The following is a 24,303-nucleotide window of genomic DNA, read 5'->3' on the forward strand; positions in this document are numbered from 1 at the left end:
AAAAAGACAAAACCCACAAGGTCATGTAACTTGTTTTGAAAGAATTATGATTGGTGGGGGCAGAGTTTAAACTATCTAATACACAATTGACTATTTAGCTCACAGGTGTTACATTATCTGTATTTCAGTTCAAAGTAGAAGGAGGAGTTCTGGTTGCAATTGGCAAGAGTCAGAAGTTCCCGTTGTTCTGAGAACTGAGAACTGCAGGGAGAGACCTGCATTGGTCCTACTTCCTCAAGCCCTTTCCACTCCATTCTGAGTGACTCTCTTAGCAATGCTTACTTCATTTGGGATCTTTTTTTCATAGCTCTTGAATAAAACTGTGTTTTATTAATGAAAACTCCAGGTAGTAAAACTGGTGAATTTTCTCTAAATGACTTAAATCAGTGCCCCAGTTCTCTGTTTTACTGGATACCTGATGATATTAAGCTGAACCAGAAAATATCTGACTGTAAAGGCCAAACTTCAGCAGGATCACAGGTAAATAGAATTTTACAATTAGAAGAATCCCTAAAGAGCCTTTTACAGATAAGAAATCTATAGTCTAGAAGTTTAATTAACTTTACCAAAGTCATTCAACTTGTTTAGAGCAAAATAGGAGTCAAAATCTATTTTCTTGGTGTCTATTGAGAAATGGTATAGGAATTATGTAGGAAATTATCAAGGAAATTTCTGGTGTTTCAATAAGGAGCCCATATTAGCAGAAAAAGGTGAAAAACAAAGTTAGTAAGGGTTTATAACCTATAGAATGCTCAGGCAGGAATCTGAAAAAATGCATACTAAATAAAGTTTAGCTTGCTTGGCCACTAATATCTGAACTGTAACTCGCAGACTTAGTTTGCTTGGTTTATAGCAGTACTTAAAAGGATCTGCTAACGCCAAACTTGATGACAATACAAAATAACATTTGAGAATGAACTATAATAATGTTTGCTGTACACACAAATGTGTGAGTGCATTTGTATATTTCTACAAATGTCATATGAGAGGTTTTATAGAATTTCAGTGTCTCTTCACTACTGGACTGAGTAATCTTGAACTGGTGTGACTCAGAAATAGTTTCGTTTTTATTTTGATCCTCTTTTCTTGGTGCCGAGATGCACTTTTCTCATGTCAGGATCCTCAGAACTAAATTTCCCTTGGTTTATGCACTTGCTCAAGGCATGGTCTTTATTACTTATATGCTTGCTCAAGACTGTATGGAAATGCTAAGGCTTTTTCATATTTTTTAGTTGGTTTCAGGGGAAGGCTTTCCTTGTTTATACCCAACAAAATATTTGCTGAGTTGAGCTGCTGTACTGTATCTATTCTAAGTGCATCATTTCATTGTTTTCTTTGGCAACTGCATTATCTGTACTTCGGCTGATATCTTCTGTGTAATATCTAAAAGTTCCTCCAGAAAGATAATCATCTTACCATACTGTCTGTATTGATGCAAGACATCATCAACTGAGAAAAGAGGCAGAACTGAAACAAAACAAAAGCACTTATTATTTCAGGTCTCAGAATTGCAGTTTGGGGAGTAGAGATTTGGGTAGCAACCCAAATTATGTCCACTAGGGCACAAAAGTCAAGCGTTTTTAGAGGCAAAAAAAGAATGCTTCTTTACGTTATTTACAAAGAATTTTGTTTGGCGTTGACAGCAGAAAACTAATCTTGGCTACACATAATTGGTGGCTAAGGCTATTGCTGAGAAAAAGTCTGTTACTGTAGCAGGTTGCGGGTACTGGTAGAATCCTTGTTATATTGGTAGTTTGGCCCAATTCAAAAGTTTATGATTATACCCAGTGAGGACTTGCATAAGGCCCACATCCTAATGGCCCCTGACTCCATTTTAAAATTCCTTGACAGGGGCGCCTGGGTGGCGCAGTCGGTTAAGCGGCCGACTTCAGCCAGGTCACGATCTCGCGGTCCGTGAGTTCGAGCCCCGCGTCAGGCTCTGGGCCGATGGCTCAGAGCCTGGAGCCTGTTTCCGATTCTGTGTCTCCCTCTCTCTCTGCCCCTCCCCCGTTCATGCTCTGTCTCTCTCTGTCCCAAAAATAAATAAATAAACGTTGAAAAAAAAATTAAAAAAAAAAAATAAATAAAAATAAAATTCCTTGACATAAGGTGAATCCATTTTATTTCACCTTTTACATTACCCAAGGTCCTTCTTGTAAAAAGAAACTTACAAATAAATGTAAATTTTAATCTGTGATAAATTCACCTTTTATGTAAGCATTTTTTAGAGCTTAGAAAATAGTATATAGGTATTTCAAAATAGAAATCTTCAGTCTTTATTCACATATATGCAAATATGTTTATTAAATTTTTTTTTAATGTTTGAGAGAAAGAGACACACACAGAATGCAGGGGAGGGGTGTGGGGAGGGGATGTTAGGGGCAGAGAGAGAGGGAGACACAGAATCTGAAGCAGGCTCCAGGCTCTGAGCTGTCAACACAGAGCCCAACGTGGGGCTTGAACTCATGAACCGTGAGATCATGACCTGAAGCCAAAGTCGGATGCTCAACTGACAGAGCCACCCTATGTACGTATTTTTAAAAGGCGAGTATCACCAGGATTCTGTCACAAAATTATACACACCTTTCCAGTATATCGGTATTTTAAAAGACATTCTGTGCTGTCTATTGGATAGGATATTTTCTTTCCTTCTTACATTTTGTTCAATCAAAAGGAATTAGAAAGACTTGCTATATTGTTAAAATGTAAAGAAAGAACTCTGAATTCCACCATTTGAAGAAAATTAAAGCATAGATTATATAATTCAGTTCATTTAAGTGATAAAATTTTAGTATTGGGAGAGACTTGAGAGCTCATTAATTTCACTCCATCTTGTAGAGGAGAATACAGAGTTAAGTGGTTTGACCAAATCGACATAGTACAATCGCAGCATGCTTGCTACTCAGATCTCCTAACTTTTAGCTCAGTACAATTTTCACTATGATATGTTCCTGACATGCTCCTCTTTGCTCCTAGTGACTATTTTATAGCTCTACACAACTGGTTTAAGTACCCCTCCTCAAGTTTAAGAAACTTCCTTTTATAACATTCATTGAATAATTCATATAAAAAATTCATTTTGTTCCTGTAGTTAACTGTCTAAATATTGTTCTGATAACAAAAAATGTTACTTTGTGAATATATATTAGTTGAAAAATATTTTTAAACAGTGTAATAAAAAAATTCAAACACATATGAAGGTACGGTTAATCTCTGTGTCCCCATCACCCAGATTTGAAAGTCATTGAGATTTTGGCATATTTGCTTCATCTCCTTTGTTTCTTGGCTGATGTATGTTTAAAGCAAGTCCTAGGTAGAGCATTATTGCTCACTTGTACATTTTAATATATATTTCTAAATGACGATGTTAGCCTTCTCTTTCATGACCACAATGTCATTTATGACAATTAACAAATTTAACAATAATGTAAAAATGTTTCAAACATTTATGATGCTCCTGTAGACACCATATAGTGCTTCTAGAGTGTGGTGGCCTTTTTTTTTTCCTTTGGCAAAGCTACAATTTGAGGGGTTTAATTCCAAAAGTAAACCAGGAAATGAAGGAGAGATTCAAGAAATTTCTGAACAGCATGCATACATATATTGTACATCTATGTAATTGTAGAATTTATCTCTCCAATTTCATTTATCTGATAAACCTTAATTTTATTCCTAAGCAAATTAGAGTCCCTATTTTTTTTTTTTTTTGGAGAAGCCCAATTTTCCGATGGAAAGTTTTAGGAGCAGAGAATGCTAATTTCAGATCTCAAAATATATCTCCCTACTCTGATAACTCATATACAATTTTATTAGTTTTTCATGAATGTCTTTTGATAACTCTTTCCACCAGGAAGAACAACGAAAAATAGAAGAAGAAAAAGAAAAGAAAAAACAGAATGACATGGTATTTAAAGCATGGTTGCAAAAGAAAAGAGAGCAGATCATAGAAATGAGGAGAATTCAGCGAGCAAAGCAAATCGAAGACATGAATAGCAGAGTAAGTAAATCTTCTCTATGAAATGTAAGTTGATACAGATATGAAAGCTGAATTACAGGAAGAAATGAGAATATCAGAATAAGAAACTATGGAAAAAGTAGGAAAAGTGGTCCAAGAGCAACCCTTGCAAAAGATGCAACATACAGATGACTTTACAATTAAATTCTAAGAAGCCTGTGAAAATCAAATGAGTCCTATTTTATTCAGACTTTTATAGCACAGGAAATGGAAAACTACCAATATGTTTTTTCAGGATATTATAACTTTGCTATTCAAATAGGACAAAGATAGCATACACGTGCATACACACACGCACATGCGCACACACACACACACACACACACACACACACACACACAAACTCTACAGAATGGGTCTACTTAAGAACAGACATATGGCGTGCCTGGGTGACTCAGTCGGTTAAGCACCGGATTCTTGATTTCAGCTCAGGTATGATCTCACGGTTCATGGGATGGAGCCCCGTGTTCTCTCTCTGCCTCTCTCTTTGCCCTTCCCATGCTTGTGCTGTCTCTCAAAATAAATAAATAAACATATAAAAAACAATAGGGACGCCCGGGTGGCTCAATCGGTTGAGCGTCCGACTTTGGCTCAGGTCATGATCCTACAGTTCGTGAGTTCGAGCCCTGTGTCGGGCCCTGTGCTGACAGCTCATAGCCTGGAACTTGCTTCAGATTCTGTGTCTCCCTCTCTCTCTCTGCCCCATCCCCACTCATGCTCTGTCTCTCTCTATCTTAAAAATAAATAAAACATTAAAAATTAAAAAAAACCAATAGACATATAGACAGATGGAGAAAAGACGAATACCGTTTGATTTCACACATAATGTAGAATCTGGAAAACAAAACAAATGAGCGAACAAAAAGAGTCAGACCTACAAATACAGAGAACAAAATGGTGGTTGCCAGCGCCCGGAGGTGAGGGTGGGGGGATGGGCAAAATGGGTGAAGGGGAATGCGAAGTACAGGCTTCCTGTTACGGAGTGAGTAAGTCATGGCAAGAAAAGGGTCGGCATGAGGAATCCAGTACAGGATATTGTAATAATGTTGTGTGGTAACAGATGGTAGCTACACTTGTGGTGAGCCTAGAGAGGGTGAGTCACTATGTTATCCACCCGAAAGTAATGTGACATTATCGTGTGTCACCTATACTCAAAAAAAAAAATTTTTTTTAAAAGAATAGATACATCTAAATCTTACATGAAAGCTAACAAAGACACCAAATTATTTAGTTTTTAAAAGTTTGAAACATTACAGGAAACCAAAGACAACGCAAAAAACCGTCCCTATCCCTACCAATTTTTCTAAAAAGCATAGAAATAAAAAATTGAAAATTCAGTCCTGTGCCCTCCCCTGACTCCTCTCCTAGTGATACGCACTTTCAGAGTGTGTGCAAGTCTTCCAAGTCTTATTTATATTTACAGTCTCACAAGTCAAAATTTTGTGATACACTTTACTTTTTTTTTTCCATTTAACTCTTCAGAGACTATTTCTAGGTCATTACATTTAGATATTTCTTTTCAAGTAGCTGCATAGTATTCTGTTCAGAGATAATTTATTAAATCCTCAATTGTGGGTATTCAGCTTGGCTCCGATATTGTTCTATTCACTAACAATGCTGTAGTGAACATGTTCGTTCTGTAGGAGAGTTTCTGAAGAGTGGAATCTATGACTCACTGGGTGTCCAGAGTGAAATTTTTAGTTAAATGTGCAAAAATTAACCTCCCGAAAGGTCGTATCAATTGTTAGTCCCTCCAACAGTGTGTAAGAGCGAATATTTACCACATCCTGACTAACACTTTATGTGGTTTATCTTCTTAATTTTTCTTCATGAGTACATATGACCATGTGTATATTCTGTGAATTTTCTGTTTATAGTCTTGACTGAATTTTTATAACTGAATGAAGGGGACAAGAGAAGATGTGGGGAGAGCAATTGAAAAGCAGATGTAGTTGTAGATGAGGGAGAAAGGATAGTGACTTGGGCTAGAATCGTAACAGGAGAGGGGGAGAGAGGGAGGGGGAGAAAGGGAGGGAGAGAGATAGGAGTCATTTAAGATGTTCTGAAATACTGACTGGAGGAATTTTGTAATGAATTAGATATGTGTGTGAGGGAGAATGAGGTATAAAGAGAATATACTAGTTTTCTCTTCTGAGGAGCTCGGTGGATGATGGTGCCACTCACTGGAGCAGTGGAGAGTAACACACTGGTGGAGGAAACGGCTATTTCAGTTTTTCACTTGTTGAGTTTGAGGTCCCTACGAAACATCCAGGTGAAGCTGTTGAAACGTGACTGGAGAGATATATTTTATGGCTAGCGTGGAGAATGAGAAGATTAGTGATTTCAAAGACTAATGGCCGCCCTCCATCCCCAGTTTGTGGGGATGTGGCCGTGGCTGTAGGTCTGGGTGTCAAGGGCCCTGGAGAAAGGCCTAGAAGATGAGAAAATGAGAACTCTGTGAGGCTGGATGTTGAATGACCAGAGGTTGTGAAATTAAGGGAGCCAAATGGTGTAAATGTCAGATGAGTGTGGCTTTACTTAGAAGAGTAGAGGCACAGAGTTCTGAAGAGTATGAAGGTGTGTGTCCTAACTTCTGCACCTGACCTGTGAAGTACTTGAAGTCTGGCAGGAAATGCAGAGTCTATTTGGGAGAGGAAAACTGCTTCTTGGGAGAGAATCCGGATTTGGGTAACACAGGAGGTTTAAGTCCAGGGCCCTTTCGGTATCTTGTGAGAATGGACATGTTTAGGAGCTTTTATATCTTTGAATGGGAATGACAAGGGAGAAACTAGGGAAGTGTTTGAGGGAAGCGGGGAATTCAGGCTTGGGAGGGGAGAGGCACAGCACATTGCTGTAATATTGAAAAGTATTGCAGACAAGAGGAGCGTACGTTTCAGTGACCAAGAAAAACACAGCTGTGAGTGCACTGCCTGCAGTTTCCCAGGGGATGGTGGACCCTCAGGCTTCATGGCACTCAGCCCAACATAATATTTTTATAGGGTATTTATAAAAATAAACGTACGCTTCAGTGTTCTATTGTGTCCTACTTGGGGATAATAGAAACTTCGAACTGGGGGTGCCTGGGTGGCTCAGTCAGTTAAGCGTCCAAATTCAAAGTGACAAAATTCACAAAAGTTCTTGAGAATATGATTCATTTATGATATGGTTTCTCATTAAAGTTAATCTTTGAGACAGACTTCAAATTAAGAAAAAAAAATTCCGACGGGAAATACATAACCATGATGCCTTTTAACATGAACATTTTTTGAAATAAATTACGTTCAGCCATCGTTCATGTTTTTAAAGAATACAATTCAGAGCTTCTTTTTAAAGAAAAATATTTATTTATTTATTTATTTATCTATCTATCTATCTATTTATTTATTTATTTATTTATTTATTTATTTATTTGGAGAGAGAAAGAGAGGGAGAGCAAGCATGAGTGGGGGAGGGGCAGAGAGAGGGAGAGAGAATCCCCAGAATAGATTGTGTCCGTTATGCTTAGAAACCTCCAGTGGCTTCTCGTCTCAAAATAAAACCTGCTAGTGTTCCTGCCGTCGCCTACCATAGCCTTCTTTCACTTCGTCTCCTACCACTTTCCAGCCACTTTGCCATAGCTTCACTTTCACTTCTTTGCTGTTTATTGAGCACACCAAACACAGTCTCTTCTCAGATCGTTCGCTCTTACTGTTACCACTGCTTGAAATACCCTTCCTCCAGACAGCCACTAACTTACCCCCCCCTTTCTGTCTACATACCATCTTTCTCCTCACCTCCCCCATATTCTCTCTCCCCTCAGCATACTTCTCTTTTGAATCTGACCTATCAATCGATCGATCCTCTGTTTTCATCTCCTCATCTAGAGTAACACTGCCTGGTACAACTTTCTGTGATGATGGGAATGCTGTTTGTGCCGTCCAGTAAAGTAGCCACTAGCCACAACATGGCTATTAAGCGCTTGAGATGTAGCTAATGTGAGTGAAGTACTGAATTTTAAATTTTATTTAAGTAGCTGCGTGTGACGAGGACCACCGTGTCGTGCAATCACAGAATACGAAGAGGGGGAACCTCGTTTTTTTCACCGATGCAGCCCCGTACCAGTGTGCCTGTATATACTGTATGTGGTAGACAGCTGTAAGTGCTGAATGAATAAATGAACAGAGATACCAGTAAATCCTGGTCACCTCTGAATCCTTCACTCTCTTGATCTCGAATTCCAGCGTGAACCCTTTTTAGTCATCTCTAGCCCTTCCCAGGCTTCTAGGTGTTCAGCGATGATCCTTAGGTCCATGGGTCCTCTTCACAAACTTCAGCATTGCAAATCAAAGATCCTAGGTTACATAAATTATATAAATTAAAATGGAACATACTTGGCAATGGGAGTGATAGATAAAGGAAAATGCAAGATGAAAGAAGTGTATGCTCTGTATCATAGAGCTCATGTTCGGGGAAAGTATTAAATGAATACATAAAGAAAAGGTCCTTTGCGTTTTAGCCAGGCATCCATAGGATGAGACGTGCTTTCCCCTCATGCCACATCTGTCCCTTTGCTTTCTTTATTCTCTCACAGAAGAGCTCTTTCAACTGTGAAAATTCCCTGAAGATAGGATTCATCATGAAGTTTGAGGAACTGTATATACAATAAGCTACTCCCACTGGCTTTTACTTATGACAAAATCATCACGGCTGTTATCCTGATGAGAAAATTCTTATGGTTGCAAATCCTTATGGCCGCCCTCCATAAGAGTAGTTACAGTTTGGAGATGAGCTTGGTAGTTAGATGCTCTTAAAAGTTAAAAACAAAGACAGAATTTAAAAGAAAGGATGAATAACAGAAGTGTCAGATCATTAGTTTTCCAACTGCATTCCAGGGAGCTCCTTCAGGAATTGCTACAAAGACCTCAACTCCACTCATATTGCCTATCCCGATCTTTCTTCAACCCTGTTTTATTTTTTGTGCCATTGTGAAAAATTACTTTACTTGTCAAAGGGCTCTCATCACTGAAAAGTTTGCAGATCACTGCATTTAAACCTTCTTCATTTATTGCTTACCTCAATAAGACTTTTGAAAGGCGCTGGATGGCAATGAATACAGTGTTGGGTTTTCTGACAGGGGGCGATCAGTGGTGCGAGTCAAAGGCGATATATTTTGTTTGGATGCTAGGAGTGCAGGTAGTGAGGTTGGCATTATTAAGAAAAATTGATGAGTGGAACACATATTCTTGTAGGGTCCTATAGTCAGGGCCTCAAAAAGCTGTTTTGGTGTATTGAAAATTAAATAAAGCTTGTTTTTGTAATCAGCAGGAAAACAGAGATCCACAACAAGCTTTTCGATTATGGCTTAAAAAAAAGCACGAAGAGCAGCTGAGAGAAAGAAAGACAGAAGAACTACGAAAGCAGGAGGAATGTTTATTCTTCCTTAAAGGGACCGAAGGCCGCGAAAGGGCCTTTAAACAGTAAGTCACAGGCAGGGCATGCTTCCCCTTTTCTCACAGTCATTGTAGAGAGTTATATCGTCAAGAAAGCTTGGAAAAAAAAATACCACAAAATATTTTATTGCTTATATTACATATCTATTCAGTTTTAAGTCCACGCTTCTAAAACCTGAGAAAATTCTTTAGCTCCATACTATGCATTCTATCTATATACCATTCTTTCTTTCTTCAAGGTATTTTCTATTTTTTTTATGTTTATTTATTTTTGGAGATGGGGGAGGGGCGGAGAGTGAGGGAGACAGAATCCCTAGTAGCTTCTGGGCTGTCAGCACAGAGCTCCATGTGGGGCTCAATCTCACGAATCGTGAGATCATGACCCGAGCTGATGATACCAAGAGTGTGACGCTTAACTGACTGAGCCACCCAGGCGCCCCTCTTCAAGATATTTTCAATACCAAAATTATTTTAAATTTTTTTTTTCAACGTTTTTTAATTTATTTTTGGGACAGAGAGAGAGCATGAACGGGGGAGGGGCAGAGAGAGAGGGAGACACAGAATCGGAAACAGGCTCCAGGCTCCGAGCCATCAGCCCAGAGCCCGACGCGGGGCTCGAACTCACGGACCGCGAGATCGTGACCTGGCTGAAGTCGGACGCTTAACCGACCGCGCCACCCAGGTGCCCCCCAAAATTATTTTATATTTCACCAGTCTGATAACCTTTGATAGCCTGCCATTTATTTTATTTGTTATTTTGTTCACTTCTTAGAGAAATGGACCAAAGACTGTTTACAGCTTCTCTTATACACTCCTCAGAAAAACTGAATAAAGAGTTGCATTTCCCAAGAAATATTTTTGTGTAAAGAAAGACAGGCTGAGGAGGAAGATCTGTACAAACCAAATGGAAAAAGAGATTTTGGACACATACTTTCAAGGCAGACCCGATCTTTTCAGTTACCTGGTGGATACTTTGTATTACCTGACTAATTGTGAGGAAACAGACCTGGTTTCAGAATTTTGCCAGCAGGCCTTGGGAGAGGGAATGAGTCCAGTTGTTTGAAGTTCCTTTCTTTACTGTCTTTTTTGCTGTCTCTGTCTTTGTTTCTGTGCTTCTTCCTTCCTTTCCTTTTTTTTTTTTTAACATATGTAATTATCATAACAGAAGCAGTAAATGTGCATTGTGGAAATGGAGGCTGAAAAGTCACATTTTCATCACCCAGAGATCACTGTTAGTACCTTAGTGCATATCTTTTCTCTATACATACGTTTATAATTTTAAAATATAAATTGAGATCATACTGGTTATACTGTTCTGTAATCTGCTTATTTTTATTGACGATCTCATCTAATACCCAGTCCAGAATCCTATTTTTTCCCAATTGACCCCTAAATGACTACAATTAATTTGCTCAAAGTAGTGTCTAGTTCAGGACCACACAACCTTGGCTTAGATGCTTAAGTCTATTCAGTTCTGACACAGTTATTTTGTTGTTTAGGGTTATTTCTGAAAACAAGTGTGTATAAACACACATACCACATATATACTTTCATATGTATGTATACAGTTATTTGGGGGTTATTTTACCTAAGCAAGGTTATAGATTCAAATTGGTTAGAATGTGGACTCTTCCTTCACCATAGAGCACGTGAATGTCTACCAAGAACGAGGTAACCTTTCTTTCTGTCTTTCTGTCTTTTCTTTTCTCTTTCTTTCTTTTTCTTTCTTTCTTTTTTTTTTTTAACTTAAATTTTAGTTAACATTTGATGCAGTATTGGTTTCAGGAGTAGAATTCAGTGATTCATCACTTACGTACAACGCCCAGTGCTCATTGCCAGTGCTAAGGCAATATTTCTGTATGTTGGTATTCTTAACCTAACTGAGCCATGTTTTAGAATACAGCTAGTTGCAAAAAATAAGTTATTTGGAATCTATCAAATACTTGATTGCTTAGAAAATCATATTAAAAAAAAGAATAGGACCTTTATCACATGTGAAATATTGTATTTATTACTAAAAACCCAGTTTTTTTAGCTGGCAGTTTCATTGTAAGAGAAACTTAATTTTAAGTATTTGATTGCAAATGTGACTGTGCTTCCTTGTGTGATCATAGGGGATAAGTCTGAAATTTTTCAGTTAGTACTTTAATAATTTTTGTTGTGACTATAGCATTTCAATGTAAAGAACTCAATTTCATTTAATAGCCTGCAGTAGTAACTTTACAGCAAAAGAGAGGTTTATACTCACCAGTTCTGATCATATCTTTTTCTACAGATGGCTACGAAGGAAACGGATCGAAAAACTAGCAGAGCAACAAGCTGTCAGAGAAAGAACTAGACAGCTCCGACTAGAAGCAAAGCATTCTAAACAATTGCAGAGCCACCTACATATGTCAGAAGCCAAAGCTTTTCGTTTTACTGATCATTACAATTGAAAGTATCTTAAATACTTCATTTGGAAGCTGCTACCCTCAGAATTTTGTATATCATTTCTAATGGCCTGTGTGCTTTGGTCATACTCGAAATTATGGAAATGCTATTTATCTTTTGGTGATACTGACAGTGAATTTATCTTTTTTTAACACTAAACAAAATAAATTTCTTCCCTCGCATTGCTGTATTGTGTTATACCATAGACCGTGCAACAAATTGAACAACGAATGAACGGTAGATTCCTTTACTTGTAATTTATTGGCATTTCTAGCTGGAAAGAACATAAGAAAGGGACACATTTCTATTCTTGGTCTCTCTTATTATTACAAAAAGATGGCAATAGAACATTTCATAAGGCTGTAGTGACCTCTTAAACAAGCCTGGTTCAAGGCCTTAAACAAAATCCTGCCTATGACAACTTTGAGTTTGAATAGCTGTGGCCAAAGCTGAGGAATAGGGTGGGCTTACTTCCTCATGTTCTTTACAAAATGAAGATAGTAATTATGCATCCAATTTTGGTATGTTACAAAATTAGCTGGCTCTTATTTAGAGTTTATGGTGTACGTGGTATTGTTGGAGACGCTTTATGTAAATCATTGGCTTTAATCCTTGTAACAACCCTACTGGTCTTGTTTTGCAGATGAGGAAACTAAAGTATAGAGGGGAGCGGTTTGCTCACAGGCTGTGATCTGCATGATTGCAAAATCTTTTCTCTGAGGCATGTTACAAAGTTTACATACCTTGGTAGATATGGTGAAATATTTAAGACTAAGACTATACAGGAATCTGACACATGGAGGAACAGTACTCAATATGCATAAGAGCATTTAAAGGGTGGAGGACAAAGGCACCCATACAAGTGTGATTGGAGACTGGAGAATCAGTGTAGGAGTTCTGTTAAAGCTTCAAAAGACACGGCTCTTGTCAACTGGGTATTCGTACTTTAATCACTCGACCCTAAATGAGAAAACACAGAATCATTGAATCCTGTCTCAACTTCTTATGGCACTTTCAGCATACACCAGATAATTTAAAATTCTGTTATAACTAGTTTGGGTTGCTTACAGTTATCGTTAATGATACAAAGCAACTTAACGTTTGAATATTCCACAACAGTTTTACAAAAAAGGCTGTTGGAATTTTGATAGAGATCACAGTGAACCTATAGATTGTTTTGGGTAGTACTGTCATTTTAATAAAATTACCTTCCAACCCATAATAGCACAGATGTCTTTTCATTTAGTGCAGCAACATTGCTGCAGTTTTCACCGTACGAGTCTTTCACCTTCTTGGTTGAATTTATTTACAGATATTTTATTCTTTTGGATTCCACTGCAAATGAATTGTCTTCTTAATTTGCTTTTGAGTTGTATATGCAAAAACAAACAAATGAATTTTTGCATTGATATACTGTGAAATGTTGCTGAATTTATTAGCACTAGAGTTTTTGTAGATTTCTTGGAATTTTCTACATATGGGATAACATCACCTGTGAATAGAGATAGTTTTACTTCTTCCTTTCCAAATTGGATTCCTTTTCTTTTTCATGACTGATTACTTTGGCTAAGACTTCCAGTATAGTGTAGAATAGTGGTGATAAAAGTGGGCATCCTTGTCTTGTTCTTGATCTTAAAAGGAAAGGTTTTAGTCATTAACTATTGAGTATGATGTTAGCTGTGGGGTTTTCCATAAATGCTTATAAAGTTGAAGTTCTTACCATTCTATTCTACTTATTCCTATTCTTTGGTCCCTATTTTTCTGAGTGCTTTTATCATAAAAGGGTGTTGGATTTTATCAAAAGTTATTTCTGCATCAAGTGAGATCATCATGTAGTTTTTCCCTTTTGTCCTCTTATATGATGTGTGTATATCCTATATGTATGATATACACATTGTGTGTGTGTCTGATCTACTACATTGGTTGATTTTCTTATGTCGAACTACCCTTGCATTCCTGAGATAAATACCACTTGGTCATGGTATATAATCCCTTTACTGTGCTGTTGTAGTTTGCTGGGAATTTGTTGAGGAACTTTTTCATCTATATTCATAAGAATATATGGCGTTGGAAAGTTGTGTTTTTTTTTTTTTTACCGATTTAATCTGTTATAGGCCTGTTCACATTTTCTATTTCTTCTTGTGTCAGTTTTGGTAATTTGTGTGTTTCTAGGGATTTGTCCACTTTCATCTAGTTTATTTGTTGAAGTACTATTACTCCTTTTTGTTTGTTTTACTTATTTGAGGTTGGTGATAATTCCCCCACTTTCATTTCTGATTTTAGTTATTTGCATCTTCTTTTTTTCTTAGTCTGGCTGTAGGTTTGTCAATTTTGTGGGTCTTTTCAAAGAACCAATTTTCTATTTCCTTGATACTGTTTTTATGTTCTCTATTTTATCTCTGCTCTAGTTTTGATTTCCTTCGTTCTGCTAGCTTTGGACTTAAGTTTGCTCTTTTTTTTCTAGGTCCTTAGGTGTGATGTTAGGTTGTCGATTTGAGATCATTTTCTTTCTTTTTCTTTTGTTTAGCTCAATTAATTGTTATCTTTATTATTGTTACTATTCTTGACATTCTTAAGCCAACCATTGCAGAAGTGTGCTATTGGCTTGTGGTTATGAGTATATGCACAATTTTTTGTGTGTGTGATAAAATATATATAACAAAGCTTACCATTTTGGCCATTTTTAAAATGTATAATTCAGGGATATTAAGTATATTCATATTGTACAACTATCATGACTTGCCATCTTCAGAATTTTTCATCATCCCAGCAGACTCTGTAATAATTAACTCCCTGTTCTGCCTTCCCTTGACTCCCCATAACCACTATTCTACTTTCTGTCACTATGAATTTATTTCACGTACCTACACTTTGTCCTTTTATTTCACTTAGTGTAACGTATTAAAGGTTCATTTATGCTGTAGCATATACCAGATTTTCAGTCCTTTTTAAGGCTAATATTCCACTGCACATATATACTACATTTTGCTTATCAATGGATAATCGAATGGATAAGGATGAATGCATCCATCAAAGGACACCTATGTTACTTTCACCTTCCTTTTGGCTACACGAATAATGCTGCTGTGAACACTGGTATACAACTATTTGGGTCCTTGCTTTCAATTCTTTTGGGTGTTTACCTACAAGTGAATTGCTGGATCATATGGTAATTCTATGTTTGATTTTTTTTAAAATTTTATTTTAGAAAGAGAACATGAGCTGGAGAGGGGCAGAGGGAGAGAGAGAATCCCAAGCAGAGCTCGGGATTCTTGACGCAGGGCTCCATTCCACGACCTGAACCGAAATCAAGAGTCTGATGCTCAACCGACTGAGCCACCTAGGTGTCCGTGTTTAATTTTTTGAGGAACTACCATACTGTCTTCAACAGTGGTTGCACCATTTTACATTCTCACCAATAACGTTCAAGGGTTCTAATTTCTCCACATCCTTGTCAATGCTTATTTTCCTTCTTTGATAAGTGGCCATTGTAATGGGCATGAAGTGATACTGATTAATGATGTTGAGAATCTTTTGATATGTTATTGGCATTTTGTACATCTTTGTTTAGGAAATGTCTCTTTATGTCCTTTGCCCATTTTTTAATTAGGTTGTTTGTTTTTTGGTTGCTGAGTTGTAGACCTTTATTCTGGACACTAGACCCTTATTAGCTATATGATTGGCAAATATTTTCTTTGGTTCTGTAGGTTGCCTTTTCGTTTTGTGGATACTGTCCTTTGATTAAAAAGTTTTTAATTTTGATGAAGTTAACTATTTTTTTCTCTTCTTGCCTGTGCTTCTGGTGTCATATCCAAGAAATCACTGCCAAATCCAATGTCATGAAGCTTTTCCTCTATGTTTTCCTCAAGTTTTATGCTAAGTAAACCTAAAGGAAAGGCTGAAGAATCAACTATAAATAGTATAAGTTAGAGGAAGACTTGACAAGCACATTAAATCAATATACAAAATAAAGAATGTAGAGAAATTTATTGCCATTTCAAAGTATAACTCTGATGAGTCAGACAAAAAAAACCCATTAAGTTGACATTAAAATATGTTATTTGACCAGATTTGTCTTCAGAAGATTTCTCTTTTGATAGACAGTTCTGCACCTACTATGGTGTAATCTGGTGGAAACATATTGTGGATATTTTTAAAGACCTATAAAAAGGGTGTTTTATGATGGTTCATCATAAACAATTATTAATTAATTGATGGATTTCATTTTTCATTTTGTACAATGTTCCAGAAAGATTCAACTTTCTCTACCACATTTTATATCAAATTGGATATTCCTACTGTGTTGCATTTGTCAAAATGAGCTCAGTGGAATCTGTTTTCTTTATATACGTCAAGTTGCACCCATTCAAACTATGGCATTCCCCACACAAAACCAACATAATATGTTTTGCTGAAACACTTGCTAATATGCTGGTAAAACACTTTTAATTTTCCTAACATGTAGCATTTGGTTTTAAAATATTAGTCCCTTCACCCATAGTATTTCCATAAGCCTCCTTTGTAGCCCCAACAAAATCACCAAAAAGGGAATGGACACTCCCTCCACCCATCCCCCTGGCTATTATTCCTTGAGAGTAGGGGCCAGAAAACTTTCTGTAAAGGACCTGATAGGAAATATTTTAAGCTCTGCAGGCCATACAAGCCCTGTTGCATCTATTCGATTGTACTGCTGTGGTGTAAAAAAACAAAACAAAAAACCAGAAAATAACCAGAGACAACAGTAAATGAGTGGTGTGGTCGCATATGACCCACCTTGCATTAAGAGTACCAAAAGTTAAGTCTGCTCATATTAAATACACAGCAAGATATAACTTAGGGCTTAAAATACAGGTGGAATCTTTTTCTTTCAGAGTCCTTTAGGAAAAGCATCATACAGTGCCTGCAAAGTTATCATCTCCTTTAAATATAGCTACACAGTTTCCTTCTTTTCTTACCCTGAGATACTTCTTAAGAAAGGGTAATCTGTGGTCCAGTACATAAAACATCTTTGGGGATATAGATTACGTAAATAGAAAGTGATATCACTTCTACCACTGTAAGAACTCCAGCTCCCAGAGAAGCAAGTGCCTGTGGCGTGCCTCCGACACACTGAATGTTAAAGGACAATAAGTTCTCCCTGGCAGTGGTTGCAGCAATTGAAAGTTATGTTTTCATATCTAGTATAGGGATGAAATCGTCCAATATTTTTCTTTGTAGCAAGTAAGGTGGTTGGTGAAGACTCAGAAAATGGGTTGTCAGGTGAGCTTTCTGTACAGGTAACTGGATCTAAAATGCGTAGAACCTAGGGAAAACAAGAAGTAATGTCAGATGAATGCATTAGGGACTGTAAAAGCCCTTGGCTTTATTGATTAATATAAGTACTTATAAAACCCCATTTCATTCACATGTAACTACCAGAAAAAATAACATCTGAATGATGAATTTGATTGGTTAGAGAACTTATCCCTTTTCAAAAAGCTCTAAATTATGAACGGTGTCTAGTTATGACATTACCTAGGTTGCCTAGTTTTCAAAAATGAAATTAATGTTCTTTAATGGATATTGGTGAAAAAAGCATGAAAACACAGAAGAAAATATGATGGTTATATCAATTTAAGTGGCATCAGTTTTTACCCTTAACCAAAAAGCACCCACCACCTTCCTTCTATGATCTTTCATTAACTGCCTGGAATCAGGATTCTGCATTCTTCTACTGAAATCGTATTTCAAAGTTTATAATGAGTTACTTGTAAAATCAATGGCTTTTCATGCCTCTGTTTCTAGTTTATATGCAACATTTTATGCTAACAATCATGTTCTTGTTCATGTTCTTGTTCATGTTCTTGGATGTCATAGAACCGTGCTCCCTGAATTCTTCTGCTCTGACATGTCCTGTTCTACGACCCACAACAGGAGGAACCTTCGGGTTGAATACAATTCTCCAGTGAAGGGCAAGGATAACACGCTTAGTTCATAGCTCCTGTTTATCACGCTTACATTCGCCCAGCCATATTCACAGGAGGATGGGTCGTGGTCCAAACGAGGTAGGCACTGCAGTTGGAAAGGAACTGGGAAAAGCAGCAGGGGAAAGAATGTTCTTGCTTTCTTGTGCAAGCCTGTGCCTTATGTAAGGAGTTTCCAGATGTGGTTGGATGTGCCTGTCTCTCTCTCAAGCTGTCCAGCAGGTTTTTTCCTTCTAAGTTACCAACATACCCAAAGGACTAGAGCTAATTTAAGAATGTCCTGGCACCATTTAAGGGCCACTGTTCTATTTTGGGACCTTTATTTTTCAACTAGATTGCTGCTTTTTCCACTGGGTTTTTGAGGTCCTATTTTTGTAAAATTTGGTTGGGTGCTACAGGACAAGTAAAGACGAAGGGCTTAACGAAAACTTGCTTATAAATTTAGAAGGGAAAATAAGAAAAGTACTGAGATACTCTGCTATTACATTCTGTCTATAGAGAGAGAAACCACATACCAAAGGAATTCAGTAGAAGGAGACTGAGATACCAGTACAGATAGGTTTCTGGATTTTAGCCTGAAGGTTGACGGGGAAGGATTTTAAGCAGGATACCTTTCAGACAAACATGTTACATACTCAGTTGGAAGAGATGGGAAAGGGTAGGCATTAAAAGCAGACATGGGAAGAACAAAGAAAGGGAGTTTACTACAGTAAGCTAGCTAAGAAATGATGACCTTGAAGCAAAGGGGCTGAAAGGTTCAAGAGACCCTAAGAAAGGAGGACTGTTAGGTATGTTAACTAAGAGAACGTGGTGGATAAAAGATTGGGAAAAGGGGATCTAGAACATGCCCGCAGGATACCTAAAATTGTATAGTAAAACAGAATGGTCAGAGAAGAGAAAAGCCGGGAGGGTGTGCAGTTATGTAAGCCAAGGGAAGTGCGTGTTTCAAGGAAGTTGTCAGTTATACCACATACTACCGGCAGCAACTGAATAGGCAGTGACACAGCTTCCCAACAAGGAGAAGAGGAAGGATAAAGATGATGAATTTAGGGGCACCCGGGTGGCTCAGTCAGTTAAGCATCTGACTCTCGATTTTGGCTCAGGTCATGATCTCACGGTTTCATGAGTTCGAGCCCCACATGGGGCTCTGCACAGGCAGCACAGAGCCTGCTTGGAATTCTCTCTCTCCTCTTCTCTCTGCCCCTTCCCCACTCACGCTGTCTCTGTCTCTCTCTCAAAAAAAAAAAAAAAAAAGAAAAAAAGATGATGAATTTAGTTTTGGGTATGGATGCATTCTGTAAACAGCTGAGCACCTACTATGTGTACAGGATTGCTGTGTCAGATCTTAAGGAAACATCAGATACGGTCCTCACCCTCACGGAGCTTATAGTTAGGGAGAGAGGGGGCGAATCAAACAACTGCAACCGAACATGGTAAAGAGCTATCACAGATGAATGCACAAAACCCAATGGAAGCCTGGGGGAAGGTCCCTCCGAGTTTGCCAGGGAGATTCGGGGAGGGCTGATTCTTAAAGGTAGAGAGGTGCTGCGAGGACAGTCCAGGCAGAACGTATACACAGAGGCTTGCAGTACAATGGCATGTCTGTGCAATGAAATGTGGTTGAGGCTGCTAGAATTTGAAGAGCAGAGTGTAGGGACACCTGGCTAATAATCCTTGAGAAGAGATGGAATAAAGATTTTGAAAAGCCTTCTATATAATATGGAAGAATTGAGACTCAATAATGAGGGAGACTGGGAGCTGTGTGAACAGGAATACCAACACAAGTGGATTGACTTTTTCCTTTTTTTTTTTGGACCGGCATTTAAAAAATAACTCTCTCGGGGCGCCTGGGTGGCGCAGTCGGTTAAGCCTCCGACTTCAGCCAGGTCACGATCTCGCGCTCCGTGAGTTCGAGCCCCGCGTCGGGCTCTGGGCTGATGGCTCAGAGCCTGAAGCCTGTTTCCGTTTCTGTGTCTCCCTCTCTCTCTGCCCCTCCCCCGTTCATGCTCTGTCTCTCTCTGTCCCAAAAATAAATTAAAAAAAAGTTGGAAAAAAAAATTAAAAAAAAAAAAAAACTCTCTGTAGAGAGAGACTCTAATTGCAGTAGAGGATGGCCTGGAGGCAGGTACAAAGTGAGGGGTATTGGTAAAAAGGCTACTGCAATGATTGAGGCTGGAGGATAGGTGTTTGAACTTGAAGAGGGGATAAAATAGAAGGAACTGATAGGATTTGTAAAACCAACAGGATTAGGGGGATGAAGAAAGTAATAAAAATGGTATCTACCATTTACTGAGCAATTACTATATTTTGGAATCTTCTATGAGCTTTATATGCATAATTTTATGAAATACTTAAAACAGCTATATAGTGGTATAGTTCACTAAGAGGGAGTACAGGGGGAAGTGGGTTCTTTTTCTTTTTGCGGGGAGGGGGAAATGCAAATGCAAAAGCAAGGAGAAAGGACCAGTTGTTCTATCTTCAGCTGTCTTTGAGATGCACATATGGAGGTGGAAAGCTGGACAGGTCTCTTGAACCCAGAAATAAATATCTCCGTCGAAGTCCCAAGCATGGAGCTATGGGAACAGGACAGTCCCTACAGAATACAGAAAGTCTGTTATGAGAGGAAAGGCTCAAGAGTGGGCACAGGAGGAGGATGCCTCACATCCCTGCAAAATACTGAAAAAGAATGATCATGGAGTAGTGAGGAGTTAGAAGTATACGGTGTTTCAGAAACTAAGGGAGTTTGAAAAGCATGGGGAACAGACTCTGATGGAACATCAACATTTAAAGGAGGAAAAAAGGTGATGAGGAGGTGTCCTGAGAGGGAGTATGGGGGCCAAGAATGAGTGAGGTCAGAGAAGTCAAGAGGATATCAAGGGAGGAGGGCTGACACATAAACTAGGGTAATAAAGTGAGGAGTTAAGATGGCAGAGGAGGGGCGCCTGGGTGGCGCAGTCGGTTAGGCGTCCGACTTCAGCCAGGTCACGATCTCGCGGTCTGTGAGTTCGAGCCCCGCGTCGGGCTCTGGGCTGATGGCTCAGAGCCTGGAGCCTGTTTCTGATTCTGTGTCTCCCTCTCTCTCTGCCCCTCCCCCGTTCATGCTCGGTCTCTCTCTGTCCCAAAAAAATAAATAAACGTTAAAAAAAAAAAAATTTAAAAAAAAAAAAAAAAAAAAGATGGCAGAGGAGTAGGGGGACCCTAAGCTTGCCTCGGCCCTTGAACACAGCTAGATAAATATCAAATCATTCTGAACACCCAAGAGATCAACGAGAGGACCGAGAGAACAAAACTGCAAGTCTGCAAGTAGAATCCTGGAAGGTAGGAACCACAGAGAGTTGATTTGGGGGAGGGAAGAACTGCATGCTGTGGAGGGGAGGGAGCCCTGCTTATGGAGACGCAAGGTATTCTAAGCAGCAGAGCACAAAATCTGATGTTTTACAAGTCCGCCCCCGCTGGGGTGGTGCTTGGCTTAGGGGTGATCCTGCAGGGAAGGAGGGTGGAGACCTGGGACTGGACAGCATGGTCTGAGGATCCCTTGGGTCACACAGGGAGAAACGGTTCCCCTGTTTTTGGGCGTGGTGGCAAGGCCACTTGGGGACAGAAGGACAGGTGGTGCCGGTGTGCTGTACTGTTCCCAGGCATAGGACTGGGGATGCTGGCTGAGGGCAGCAAGCCTCTGAGCCACTGTGTGGCTGCGCGACTGCTTCCCCGGCACAGGCCGGAAATGGCAAAAGCTACGCGAGACCCTCTCCCGGAAGTTCAGCACACAACATCCTGCGTGAGTCCCTAAAATCTGGGATTTAGAAGCCCAGGTGGGTGCCTGAGATAAAGCAGCTGGACACAGACAGGGTGAAGGTAGGAATCTGATGGAATCCAGGGACACGAGAGTGGGGACTGTTCGCTCTTCTGTGAGGGGGACTTCTGAAGAGTGGCAGGCACGAGTTCTCCGCTCGGGGGATGAGCGAACAGGGCAACACCATTTGCCACCTGCCCATCAGCACCCATCCACCTCAGTGAGCTGAACAGTGCCGCCAAGAGGAGACTGGAGCGGCTTATGCCGAGACCCCCCCACCTGCACTGATGCGTCTCTAGAGGGCAAGTTGGCCTGAAAAAAATCAGTGCGGAAGGCCCTCTCCCCAGAAGACCAGCACAAACCCCGTGCACGCACAGAGTCTACTGATCACAGAGTGCTGCAAAGCTTCAGATCTAGGGGAAATAGGCTCTAGTTTCCTTTCTTTTAATCTTTAAAATATTTATTTATTTACATATATTTTACTTTTATTTTTTGGATCTGGCTTCTTTTAACAAAGAGTACAAAACACACATAGGCTGTCGCCTTTTTATTTTTTTTTCTGGACAAACTTCCAAACTCCTTCTGTGAGGCTAGCATTACCTTGATTCCAAAACTAGACGAAGACCCCACTAAAAAGGAGAATTATAGGCCAATATCCCTGATAAACATGGATGCAAAAATTTTCAACAAGATATCAGCAAACTGAACCCAGCAATGCACTAAAAGAACTATTCACCATGATCAAGAGGGATTTATTCCTGGGTTGCAGGGATGGTTCAATATTTGCAAATCAATCAACATATATACCAAATTAATAAAAGAAAAAAATAAGAACCATATGATCCTCTCAATAGATGCAGAAAGAGCATCTGATAAAATATAACATCCATTCTACCTCAACATCACAAAGGCCATATACGAAAGACCCACGGCTAATATCATCCTCAAAGGGGAAAAACTGAGAGCTTTCCTCTACAATCAGGAACAAGACAGAGATGTCCTCTCACCATTACTTTTTAACACAGTACTGGAAGTCTTAGCCTCAGCTCTCAGACAACAACAACAAAAAAATAAAAGGCATCCAAATCGTCAAAGAAGAAGTAAAACTTTCATTATTTGCAGACGACATGATACTCTATGCAGAAAACCTGAAAGACTCCACCAAAAAATTGTTGGAACTAATACATGAATTCAGTAAAGTTTCAGGATGTAAAATTAAGGCACGGAAATCAGCGGCATTTTTATACACCAATAATGAAGCAGCAGAAGAAGAAATCAAGAAATCGATCCCAACTACAATGGCACCAAACACTGTAAGATACATAGGAATAAACCTAACCAAAGAACTAAAGGATCTGTACTCTGAAAAGTAGAAAATTTATGAAGGAAACTGAAGAGGGCACAAAGAAATGGAAAAAACATTCCATGCTCATGGATTGGAAGAACAAATACTGTTAAAATGTCACTACTACTCAAACCAATCCACACATTTAATGCAATCCCTATCAAAATACCACTAGCATTTTTCGCAGAGCTAGAGCTAGAACAATCCTAAAATTTGTCTGGAAACACAAAAGACCCCGAATAGCCAAAGCAGTCCTGAAAAAGAAAAGCAAAGCTGGAAGCATCATGATTCTGGAGTTTAAACTTCTCTATAAAGCTGCAGTCATCAAGACAGTATGGTACTGGCACAAAAACAGACATAGAGGTTAATGGAACAGAACAGAAAACCCACAAATAGACCCACAACTATATGGTCAAGTAATCCTCAACAAAGTAGGAAAGAATACCCAAAGGAAAAAAAAGACAGTCTCTTCCACAAATGGCATTAGGAAAACTGGACGGTGACATACAGAAGAATGAAACTGGATTACTTTTTTTTTTACACCATATGCAAAAATAAATTTAAAATGGATGAAAGACCTAAATGTGAGACAGGAAACCATCAAAATCTTAGAGGACAACACAGGCAGCAACCTCTTTGACCTTGGCCGCAGCAACTTCTTACTAGACTATTTGCTGGAGGTAAGAGAAACAAAAGCAAACGTGAACTATTGGGGGACTTTATCAAGATAAAAATCTTCTGCACAGCGAAGGAAACAATTGACAAGAGTAAAAGGCAGCCTACAGAATGGGAGAAGATATTTGCAGATGACATATTGGATAAAGGGTTAGTATCCAAAACCTATAAAGAACTTATCAAACTCAACACCAAGAAAATAAATAATCCAGTGAAGAAATGGGCAGAAGACATGAACAGACATTTTTACAAAGACATCCAGATGACTAACAGACACATGAAAAGATGCTCAACATCACTCATCATTACGGAAACACAAATCAAAACCACAATGAGATACCACCTCACACCTGTCAGAATGGCTAAAATTAACAACACAAGAAACAACAGGTGTTGGTGAGGATGTGGGGAAAGAGGAGCCCTCCTGCACTTTTGGTGGGAATGCAAACTGGTGCACACACTCTGGGAAACAGTATGGAGGGTCCTTAACAAGTTAGAGATACAACTACCCTATGACCCAGCAACTGCACTACTAGGCATTTACCCAAAGGATACAAAAAATGCTGATTTGAAGGGGTACATGCACCCCAATGTTTACAGCAGCATTAAAAACACTAAACCATGGAAAGGACCCAAATGTCCAATGAATGATG

General features: G+C 39.0%; 2 protein-coding genes across 6 annotated transcripts in view; one reads left to right on the forward strand and one right to left on the reverse strand.

Annotated features, from left to right (window-relative positions):
* CCDC181 (coiled-coil domain containing 181) overlaps nucleotides 1-15,645 on the forward strand; it is a 32,538-nt gene extending 16,893 nt beyond the window's left edge. For 3 of the 5 annotated variants that reach the window (XM_086693694.1, XM_086693695.1, XM_025926304.2), the window contains exons 4-6: nucleotides 3,851-3,997; nucleotides 9,317-9,471; nucleotides 11,720-15,645. In XM_086693694.1, the coding sequence (XP_086549820.1) occupies nucleotides 3,851-3,997; nucleotides 9,317-9,471; nucleotides 11,720-11,879 (462 nt within the window). In that variant the 3' untranslated portion in view covers nucleotides 11,880-15,645. The remainder of the gene's footprint in view (nucleotides 1-3,850; nucleotides 3,998-9,316; nucleotides 9,472-11,719) is intronic. The other 2 variants (XM_025926305.2, XM_086693696.1) reach the window with 2 other exon arrangements.
* A 197-nt stretch (nucleotides 15,646-15,842) lies between these two features.
* Nucleotides 15,843-24,303, reverse strand: part of BLZF1 (basic leucine zipper nuclear factor 1) — a 31,290-nt gene continuing 22,829 nt past the window's right edge. The window contains exon 7 of the mRNA XM_025926216.2: nucleotides 15,843-17,176. Within this exon, the coding sequence (XP_025782001.1) occupies nucleotides 16,991-17,176 (186 nt within the window). The 3' untranslated portion in view covers nucleotides 15,843-16,990. The remainder of the gene's footprint in view (nucleotides 17,177-24,303) is intronic.

Source organism: Puma concolor, chromosome E4 (assembly GCF_028749965.1).
Source record: "Puma concolor isolate L17-30 chromosome E4, mPumCon1.1.hap2, whole genome shotgun sequence".
Taxonomy (NCBI): Eukaryota; Metazoa; Chordata; class Mammalia; order Carnivora; family Felidae; genus Puma; species Puma concolor.